General features: G+C 33.4%; 1 protein-coding gene across 1 annotated transcript in view; it reads left to right on the top strand.

The window, feature by feature from the left end:
• Nucleotides 1–115: 115 nt before the first annotated feature.
• The window catches only part of LOAG_17369 (hypothetical protein), a gene marked incomplete at both ends in the record, with an annotated part of 12,513 nt that continues 1,571 nt past the window's right edge, over nt 116–11,057 (top strand). Inside the window, 27 exons of the mRNA XM_020450031.1 lie at nt 116–291; nt 402–664; nt 990–1,085; nt 1,303–1,510; nt 1,749–1,873; nt 1,981–2,128; nt 2,521–2,682; nt 3,123–3,331; nt 3,484–3,599; nt 4,020–4,183; nt 4,444–4,596; nt 4,861–4,979; nt 5,220–5,326; nt 5,409–5,509; nt 5,829–6,078; nt 6,472–6,559; nt 6,777–6,937; nt 7,178–7,375; nt 7,867–7,959; nt 8,151–8,291; nt 8,422–8,643; nt 8,777–8,953; nt 9,077–9,158; nt 9,402–9,480; nt 9,956–10,093; nt 10,263–10,392; nt 10,660–10,782. Of these exons, the coding sequence (XP_020306343.1) occupies nt 116–291; nt 402–664; nt 990–1,085; nt 1,303–1,510; nt 1,749–1,873; nt 1,981–2,128; nt 2,521–2,682; nt 3,123–3,331; nt 3,484–3,599; nt 4,020–4,183; nt 4,444–4,596; nt 4,861–4,979; nt 5,220–5,326; nt 5,409–5,509; nt 5,829–6,078; nt 6,472–6,559; nt 6,777–6,937; nt 7,178–7,375; nt 7,867–7,959; nt 8,151–8,291; nt 8,422–8,643; nt 8,777–8,953; nt 9,077–9,158; nt 9,402–9,480; nt 9,956–10,093; nt 10,263–10,392; nt 10,660–10,782 (4,029 nt within the window). The remainder of the gene's footprint in view (nt 292–401; nt 665–989; nt 1,086–1,302; nt 1,511–1,748; nt 1,874–1,980; nt 2,129–2,520; nt 2,683–3,122; nt 3,332–3,483; nt 3,600–4,019; nt 4,184–4,443; nt 4,597–4,860; nt 4,980–5,219; nt 5,327–5,408; nt 5,510–5,828; nt 6,079–6,471; nt 6,560–6,776; nt 6,938–7,177; nt 7,376–7,866; nt 7,960–8,150; nt 8,292–8,421; nt 8,644–8,776; nt 8,954–9,076; nt 9,159–9,401; nt 9,481–9,955; nt 10,094–10,262; nt 10,393–10,659; nt 10,783–11,057) is intronic.

Here is an 11,057-nt window from a genome sequence, read left to right as displayed (position 1 = left end):
TATATATATATATATATATATATATATATATATATATATATATATATATACATTTCAGCTATCCGCCCATGACGATGTATACTGCCGCTCGTTGGACATTCGGAATAGTCCGAATATGGCATTTCAAGACAAGGAAACGAATGACAAATGGTCAACTTTGGCTAATTGTACGGTGATGGAGGGTGATTTCTCGGTTTCAATGATTACAAGTTCAAATTTCACCCATGAAAATTTTCCAGTCTTCAAGCGCTTGCGTGTTATCACAGGACATCTGTTAATATTCCAAGTCAGGTTAGTATACTTTCTTCTTCATTGCTAGTTTTTTTGCTATAGTATTTATCATTGAGAAATTACCGTTCAATATTTTGATTGATTTTAATTGTAAGCTAAGAATATTTTAGTGCTCTTCGATCACTGAAACGACTATTTCCTAATCTACGTATTATTGGTGGACAAGAATTAATCATGAATTATGCGCTCGTGATATATCAGAATACGCATTTGGTCGAAATTGGCCTACCAAGGCTGACAACAATTATTAATGGTGGTGTGCGAATTATGGATAATACCCAACTTTGTTATAGTCGATATATTGACTGGAGTCAAATATTAATTGGACCCGCTAATGATATTCTGACTGACCAGAACAGAGGAACCGACTCTGGTAAAAACGAAAAAATTTTTTCCACTTCTCATACGTAAATTGTCTCATTTGCGAATCATTCTGCCATTAATCACTGGAATTACCATCATTAATTAATCCTAATTAGTTGATGTAATAACTTGTTATTGTTATTATTATCATTATTGAAATTCATTTCACCCATAGTTTTAATACTAATATTATGTAATGTTATTATCTTGACGTAGCTGTTAAATTTTATTTGGAATTACAAAATTTCAATAACTTGAAAGATTTTTTATTTCTTGGTGATTCCAATTTCCCTTATAAAGTACTAGATTCTTATAAAAGAAAAAAAACGCTTCAGACTTATGTAGCGATGATTGCGTGCCACAGAATGAACACCGTTGTCACAAACGTGACCACATGTTGTCGTGTTGGGACGCTGAAACATGTCAGCTTGGTAAGACTTTTTTTTGTATTTTCCTCATATCAAGTAATAAAATTTTTGAATTTTGAAACTTTGAAAAGTTATATTTAGAAAGTTTGAAAGCTTTTCGCATGTAAAAGATTGAAATTTAAAGATTCAAATCAAGATATGGGGTTTCAAACCTTAAATGAACCTAACTGTAGTTTTCAGAAAGTTTTCGTTTTCCTTGAGCATTTATTAACTATTTCAGAATGCAAATACACCTGGAACGACGACAAGACGGTAGGACCGGGTTGTGACGATGATGGGGAAAAATGTCATGATCAGTGTTTGGGTGGCTGCTCAGCACCTGATGATCCCAGTGCCTGTCATTTTTGCAAAAATGTCGTCTATCAAGGTATATGTATGGATCAGTGTCCAATTGGCTTGTATGAAATACATCATATTTATCTTGTAAGGTAAGATTTTTTTTCCTAGTTAAATGATTTTTAAAGAAATTTCATGAGTCAAATTTTTTTGAAATCATTTCACTTTTTCTGCAAATGTCTTTCGGATTTTTTTGGTTAATGCAGTTTATTTTCCATCAGACAAAGTTTTTCATAGCTTCTAAATGATAAAAGGAATTTGAAGCATTAGCGTTAAACGTTAACGCCAGTTTCGATCAATCTGAACGAAAAATTTCTTTATATTTTTTAGGAGATGTGTGACAATTGAAGAATGTCAAAATATATCAGCGCCAGTAACAATGGAAAGTACTAAGAAACGAATGCTAGTCGTTGAAAATATGTGTCGCGTTGACTGTCCATTTGGGCAGGAAATTGGTTTGCTGTGTTGTAGTTTTAGTTTTGAAACAAAAATTGATTTTCAAAAAGAATAATTTTCTATTAATTTAGATAGATTCGGGATTTTTTTCTTGTTTTCATTGCAGACCCGATCACTTCATCAGGTTGCATTAAATGTGAAGGCTATTGTCCAGTAAAATGCAAGGGTGGAACCATTGATTCTTTCGCACGCATCAATGATTATTTGTTCAAGAAATGCAACGTTATCGAAGGTTATCTGGAAATCGAATTGAGGTTAGTTGATCAAAATTTTTTAAAGACTTTATGAAGTCTTCGCCACCAAAATTTTGTTGTTACTTCAAACTTTTTGTAATACAATTTAATAACAAACAACGCTAAATAGTTATTTTTGAACAACAATCAATGGGTGAATTAAATCATTGGAAGTGATACCACTTTTAAGAATTAAACCATTTAAAAAATCAACATTTGCAGTTAACTGATAGTAAGGTAAAAAGTGAGGTTTTTTTCGTCTCATATGTGTTTTTTTATGCGAAGAATTCGTAGAATTAATGAAAAACACAGTCTGTCTTTAACTGAAAGCTTTAAAAAAGGCAAATTTAGAAAATTGGTAGGGTTGCAAAGTCTGGGTTGCAAAGAATTAAGACCCTCATTCATCATTTCAGGAAAGGTTTAGATGCAGCTGGGATGGAAAAAATTGGTGAAGCATTGGGTTATATTGAAGTTATCGAAGGCTATCTGTTGATTGATTTCAGCATATCATTTATTTCTTTACATATGTTCAAACGATTGCGGTTAATCAGAGGGAACATACTTTATAGAGACCGGTACATTGTAAAATCATTTTCATTTGATAGAATTAAATACACGATTCCCTCACATTTTTTTTCTTAATTTGGGACTTGTAGAAGTTTGGTGTAAATTACTGTAATATTAAACACTAAATTGTAAAAACACTTTCTTATATCCTATTAATATCACTATCTACCAGTTTTGTGATCAAAATTACTCTGAAAGATTCACCCTACTTCTCCAAATTAACGCCAGCTGATTCTGTTCGTAATCACGTCGCATAACGTATGCATAATTTTTCAGTTGGCCTGAAACGTCGAGGATCTTTCTTGAAGTTTGGGGATTACTTAGTTGTTACCGTTCCTTAAGCTCAGTAGAATTTTGTGATCAGAATTATTTTGAAGGATTCGACTTCTCCAAACTAAAATTACTAAATATATTCTGCAGCGACTTGAAAAAAATATATGCTTTTAAGATATGCGCTTGCAATATTTGAAAATGCGAATTTACGGCATATATTTGATATTGAAAAACAGCCGTTGACCCTCGGGAATGGTACGGTGTTGTTCCAGAATAACCGCATGCTATGCTATAATCGTATAAAAGCGTTAATCGACCACACAGGCCTTACTGATGTGAAAGAGAATGATGTATCATATTACAGCAACGGTGATCGGGCAGTATGTAAGTGTTGTCGTCTGAAAATTTAATCCTTAATTTCTATTTATCTTTTCAACTTTTAGATTTAGACAGACTTTTGAATCCTCAATCATTGCAAAAGTTCCCTTCTATTAAACTTCGGCATAATACGAATTTAAGATTAATCAAGAATCTAGGTGACGAAACGACCTTTGAGGTTCAAACCGAAGATGTTCATAGTTTCGGTTTTATGATATCTTGGGTTGCTTTTAACACAACCGATATGGATCATCGAAAATTTTTGGGATATCAGGTATTGTGTTTGCGACGTTTTAACAATATCGAAACAAGAATATGTTAGTAACAACAGTGTACACACTGTTATTTTAATCATGAAATTGGAAATAGGAAGTCAACTCTCTTTTAGTTTTGCTTTCTAATCAGTGATTTCGACAACCTTACTTTTATTTGAATTCATTAAGATTTATATTTCATGCTAATGGATTTTCATTACCAGTTCAGTAGGTAGGACAACAGAATTTTTGTGTGTTTATAGCTAAGAAGTAGGTAACAAAAAAGCTTTATTAAGGACTTGGGATGTTGGATGTACGGTGAAAAAATCTATTACTATTTAGTTTTTTTGTTTTCAGTAGTGTCTATTGCATTTGCGTTTTAGCATGACAAATTTCGGTTCAAAATCAGACAGTTTTCGACTTTTTTTTACGTTTTCAAGGTATTTTATAAAAAAGTGGATGGTCCAGATCCGACATTGAGCATTGATGATGATCGCTCAGCATGTAGTGATTCATGGCAGATGCATTTCGAACCAGAGAAGGGAAACGGTAATGAGGGTTTGAATCGAGGAGCTGGTATTTTTGCTGTAGAATCTAATACATGGCACGTTAATTTAGCTGTTATTACTCGCATTTATATTATGGCTGAAACTTTTTGTTTGATTTTTATGAATTTACTGAGGCTTTTCTACCTTGCAATTCTTCCTATATGACATGATCACACATTAGTTTTCTAGAGAGATTTTGATATATACTTAAGGGTTTTTTGCATGAATAACTACTGATCAAGTCTTTGGTATTTTGATTTTCTCGATGCTAGTGATTAATTGTTTATATCTAAATGAATATGGATCTGGCTTTAAGGTACGCATATTATGTTCAAACGAAACTCATTAACCACCCTGGTGCAAGAAATGCTATCTCCAAGATTCATTTTTTAAAGACACTCTTCTCCACTCCAGATCCACCAAAGGATGTCGTTGGCAAGTCTCTCATTATGAAGCCTGATCAAATTGAGTATGTAGTTTTTAAAAAAAAGATAAAACTTTTTTTTTCTCTCCCTCCCTCATTCCATTTGGTAGACGGTGCTCATATAAGTTTATTTCAACTTAATTTTAATAAGCTACTTATTTTATTTATTTTGGTGATTAATACATGGGGAAAAAGCGTTGCATCAGATTCAAAACTACCATCTTGAAAGTTCCTGAATAAAGTTCCTGAATAAATCAAGTTCCTGAATAAATCATTTATAGCCAAACTATAAACAATAAATGTTTATAGTTTGGCTTGGGAGCCGCCAGAACATCCAAATGGTGATATCACACATTACGTCGTCAAGTGGCAAGTATTAGGTGACGATCCATCGACAGTATCCGGAAACGTTTGTGATGATAAAGCCGGTAAGTTCTAAAGATATATGCACCACAACATATTTTGAAATGCAGGCAGTGATTTAAAGAAATTTCATGTACTGATATAAGTGATGCAAGAGAGATGAGATAGGATGAGGTGTTCGACATTTATGCAACGGCTTCATGTGTCTGCGTTCAGAGATTTTTTTGGTTAATCTGGAATTTACATGAAGCTAACTGTATGCTTAGTGTGCATCATTGCTTATTTTCTTCTGTAATTTATTCCAGGTGCGGGATTGAGACAGCATAAGGATATAAGTGATCGATTCACACTTACTTCTCCTGCACAACAAACTTGCTCAAAAACTGGATGCTGCGATTGTCGACCGCTAAGGGTAATTGTTAATGATTCACGTTATATTATCACTTTAATCAAGTTGTTTCGCCAATTTAGCGATTATCGAGCGACTTTTTTAGCAGCAACACCGATCAAAACCAAATAATATATTGCTGGAAGATGAAAGGGCTAATGAAGCTGATTTTGAAAATGCTGTGCAGAATTTGGTTTTTGTGCAACAGTATGTCTCTTTTTTATTAGATTTTTTTAAAAATTTCTTAAAGTTTGTTAAATTCAAAACATCAAATTCATTAAATTCAAAACATTCTGAGTAATTTGGACAAATTTTTATTATTTGATTTAACAAGGTTTAGAAAAGTAGTAAATATTTAGGAGTAAATATTTTTAAATGAGCCAAAATTAAATATTTTTAAATGAGCCAAAATTTTAATTTTTCTAGAATTATTTGGTAATATGAATAGAGTTTCGATTTACGTTAGTTAGTGCACTGGAAATTAATTATCATTTATAATCCCCAGCGTACATATTGGTTGTTCTAGAGAGTCGAAGAAAAGTTTGACTGAGAGATCACGAATTCGTCATAGTCGTCGATCAATCCTGAAAGATTATAACGAACCAAATGAGAAGCAGTATGGTGACGAAAGGTTCATAATCATAACACAAGATGAAATGAATAAAACTACGAGTTTATATCGATCAGAATTGGATACTGGGACCCATAAAATTAATGTCACCACACGTCGCCTATCAATTGTTGGGTTGCGACATTATACACAATATCAGATATGGGTTCGTATTTTCGGCACTTGGTTGTGATGATGTTCACACATCTGCTGTTAAGGATTCGAGCTCCAATGATAATTAATAGTTTTCATGTCTTTGATAACACTGATTTTGTCATTCGACATGAACAGTGGTTATCATTTCAAGATTTAAGTTGCAGAGCTCAGAATTTGTTCCCAAAGTCACTATTGCATCTGTAATGCGTTACACTGACACTGGGTTGTCAAATATTTCTTGATTTTCGGTGATATTTGATGCAAGAGTTTTTTTTTCCTTTTTTTAGCTACAGCAGTCGTTATTATTTTCGCTTTTTGATCTTTTCGATGAAAAAACGGAAAAAAAGAAAAAAACGAGGCTGAACTTATCGGGAGAGGCAGACGTTTATTTTTATATCTTCAGATTCACGCATGTCAAAACATATCGGCCCCAGGAGGTGCGTACTGCTCACAACGACCTGGTTGGATGGTCGTACGTACAGCACCAATCGGTAAATACTTCGTTTTTAAAATACTGTACGAAAATTTCTAGTATCTCCATTTCCCTTTTTCACATATACATCGACTATTCAGATTTTCTAATTTCCGCATCATTTTTTCCAATTTTTGCAAGTTTGTGATATCTTTGAAACTTCAGTAGATCAGGTTTTGAATCGCTGATAGCTTTTCAACAGGCTCTAAAATTTAATCCATCCTTGATTATTTTAGCATCAAATGATCTGGTTGACAATAGAACTATCAAAGTGATCAACTCAACTTCGTTCAAACAAGACCCTCGCAGTCGCAAAATAACTTGGCAAGAACCGTCAAATCCAAATGGCATCATACTTGCATACAGAGTTACTGTAGTTGCTGAAAATCTTGCACAAGTTCGTAAATAGTTCTCAGTAGCTTATAGCAGTGCCTTACCTAATTGTTATCCTATCGACGGATTGCATATGTTCCTTCTTATGGTTACCATATCGCGCTTAATGACACTTTATCAAAGGAATAAATTCCATTGCTTGTAGTTTGTAACAGTGATAAATTTTAGTTTATTTTTAATTTAATTTTTTTTCTTTTAAGTAGGTTGAGGTACCAATCTTTTCTAATTTGGTTTGTATTTTCAGACACCGATAAGCCAATGCGTAAAGGCTAGTAATTTCCGGGAACGAAAAGGTGTGGTGTTCAGTGGGTTAGCAGAGGGCGAATATTTGGTACAGGTGGAAACAATATCTATGGCTTCCCTCTCATTTCATGCCATCAAGGAAGTAGCCGTGGCACATAAATTATTCAGAATTGTGAAGCCAACGTTTTTCACAACAACAGTAAACTACTAAAGTTATAAATAACTGGAATGATATGATCTGATCTCCACAGTTTGAGTTTCAATAATTGATACAGAATTTTTCTCTATAATCATTTAGCCGATTTGTGCAATGTGAATTTAGGACTAAAAGAATGCGTTGATATTTTCGAATCATATCATCTCAATCTTATTCATTATATGCTGTTGCTGCTAGAGTGTTTTTCTTTATATCATCTTGTCTCATATCAAGGTTTATGTATCCATAAGTCAGATATCATTGAACTCTCAATCAAAAAAGAAAAAAAATCATGAAATCAAATCATGAACCTTACATTAATGGTATAATTTGCAGTTACTGCGTCTTACTCTCAGTCCATTCATAGCGGAAAGTTTTAACACAAAAAAAAGTGACAGTTATTTCGTAACGAAACAAAAAATATAAACTTTTTGCTTTTTTATGCAACCTTTACTAATTTAGTTACATCAGTAGAATTTTTTCATATATTTCAGGTAATTTCATTTATTGTTGTGATTGTTCTTCTTATATTATCCATTGGCTCCTTGGCTGCATATTATATATCCAGAAAAATATTGGGAGAAAAGGTATGTTTTACTCTCCAAAACAAATACTCTCCGAACAAAGATGTAGATATTTAAAAAGAGTCGCTTGCTTCTTTCTGCACATTTCATCTTCGTAAAAAAGAAAATAAATAAATGAATGCTCCGCAAGTTACTGTCCCGATTTCACTTTGCAAAGTACAAAAGGGTTTAATTAAATGGTAATTTCTTTTTAGGTTCGTGAATACGTGCGGCAGCAAATTTCGGCAAACCCTGAATATCTGAGCCAAATGGATGTTTATAAACCAGATGAATGGGAATTGAAACGGAGTGCAATTCATTTGGAAGAAGAAATCGGCAGAGGGACTTTCGGGAAGGTCGTATTCTTATGGGGCCGACAGCTCTCATATCTGTTCAATCTTATTTTTTAAAACAATCGAAGTCTAGTTTTGCTAGATGTAGATCGAAATAGTGCTGGGAACTTTAAGTTTTGTTCCGGGATTACAGGTATATCGTGGATATGGTGACAACTGCAAGTCATATTTGGGTACTACCTTCGGTGAATGTGCAGTCAAAACAGTGTCCGAAACAGCAAATAGCGCGGAGCGTCTTCACTTTCTTATCGAAGCAAGCGTTATGAAACAGTTTAATACAGCTTTTATCGTCAAACTTTATGGCGTTGTTTCTGATGGCCAACCTGTTCTAGTCGTGATGGAAATGATGAAAAAGGTAATGTATCTCCTTACGGTTATTAAAACAAAGGGCGATCCAGCCATAAAAAATGAAAAATACTGTTTTCCGAATTTTTTTTAGAATTTCACTTTCTGTATGAGCATGTGAAAGAATAATGTTCTATTTAAAGGGTAATCTACGTGATTATCTACGGTCTAGACGACCAAATGCTGAGGAAAATATTCATGGATTAGTAGTACCAAATGCAGTCGACTTTCTCCGTTGGGCGTCACAAATCGCTGATGGGATGGCCTATCTGGAGTCGTTGAAATTCTGCCATCGTGACTTAGCTGCTAGAAATTGCATGGTATTTCAAATTTTGGATTGACATTTGTTAAGCGTTCGTCGGGAACATACTTTTCTCTTACTGTTGTGCTGTTGAACAGAGTAGTACTATGATTTTTATCGAATTTTTTATGAATCATTTTAGGTGAATGAATTCGATACAGTGAAGATAGGTGATTTTGGTATGGCAAGGGATATATATTACCACGAATATTATAAGCCAGCAGGTTTGTTCATAATGTCGGAGATTTAGGACTCATTGAAAGCATTTTACAGATGAAAAGATGGAATTATAAAATTCGCGAATCTTACTCGATTAGCATGATTTCTCTAACCTGACTTAAAAGTCTTGTGAACATATCTAAACATGTCCACAAGGTTTTCTAAGTCTTTTTACTGAACAGCACACACATGTTTTGTACTTTTCACAGTTGTAAGAAGTTGACGGTTTGAAGTTTTCCATTTTAAAGGGAAACGTTTGATGCCAGTACGATGGATGGCACCTGAATCGTTGATGGACGGTAAATTCACCATGAAATCAGATGTCTGGTAAGGATTTATTATATAAAATTGTATAAGGCGTTGAATATCTTAGTAGGTTCAGGGAACATGAAAATAAAAAAAAAATGCCGAGAAATAGTTTTTACCACCTATTCAGCTTCTACAACGCATTTGGAAGATTTGAAAGGATATGAAGACGAATTGATGAAATACCTTTTGCCTTTTTAATCAGTGACACGTTACTAGAAAGTACGAATATAGTACTCGTAAACATTTTAATTTACTTGTTCTTCATGGATATATACTGACTTTTAAACCTGAAAATTCTTTAAGCAATACTAACCTCTGCTGAGAAATAAGCGAAGAAAGTAGTGCAGTGAGAGGGACTCGGAATATCGATAAGAAAGATTCCAGTTCTTTTTAAGTGAACCGTATACACATGCAATAAAATTCAGATTGTCATTCGAGGTGGATGAAATGAGCAAAATGTTGTTCATATTTACTGAATACCAATTTCATATAGGTCTTATGGTATAACACTTTACGAAATGCTTACGCTGGCTCAACAACCGTATTCAGGTTTAGCTAATGAAAGTGTTTTTGATTATATTGGTGTGAAGAAACAAATATTGACCAGACCAACTGGTTGTCCTGACTTCTGGTATGTTTGCTGATTTTTTTTCCTAGTGAAATGTTCTAGTGTGGAAGACTGAACTTATTTGTATAAAATTTCATATCGTTAAAATTATTTCAGTTAATTTGCTTTTAACGCCATAGTTTTTTAGGTCTGAGTATGAGATAACTTGAGTATCATGTTTGATATTTTTTAGGTACGAATTGATGAAGCGATGTTGGAAAAACGATCCTCGTGAACGTCCCACTTTCGCTCAAATTGTTGGAATTCTGTTGAGACACGCTGAGGATGGGACACTTAATTTTCCAGATGATGAATTTCGCGAGGTACTTTTCTCTGCATGTATTTAATGCGTTTCATAATAAGAAAAAAAACCACCTTTTTTACTCTTAAGATTCTATTTTTTTTCCTGAGAACGATTTTTCATAAAACTAAAGCTGAAAAGGATCTTTAAAAGAAGATTGCATCTTTAAAGAAGATACATCGACCAGAGAACTGGACCATAATATTGAATTTAAAAAGACATTAGTAGTATGGTAAATAAAATGCGTATAAATTGAATCATTTTTGATAACAGCATGCATATCATTTAGATGTCATTCGTTGTATCTAATCAAATACATGTAGATGACTATCTGGATGAAGAATTGTTTCCAGTTAGTGACAGCACTAGGCTTATACGAACAACTAGTGCAGGACATGTTGATCAAAGCGAGGTAATTTATTTTTTGTTTTATTATTTTGACATTTCTTATCTTTTCTTATTCTTACAAAGAGGCATTGACCACAGGACTGAATCGAAATATTAAATTTATGAAAACACTAGTGATTTTTTCATAATTTAAATGCTTATAATATGGTAAACTAAAGTGCATAAGGATTAGGATATTTCTGATGATAATTTGATGTCATATAGATGCCACTCGTATTTTAACTTGTAGGAGAAGTTACAGATGTAGCTTTTTCTATAAATTAAATTAGAATGATATCT

Source organism: Loa loa (assembly GCF_000183805.2).
Source record: "Loa loa unplaced genomic scaffold supercont3.67, whole genome shotgun sequence".
NCBI classification, from domain to species: Eukaryota; Metazoa; Nematoda; class Chromadorea; order Rhabditida; family Onchocercidae; genus Loa; species Loa loa.
The sequence above is the reverse complement of the archived record's forward strand: the minus strand, read 5'-3'. Positions and strand labels throughout refer to the sequence as shown.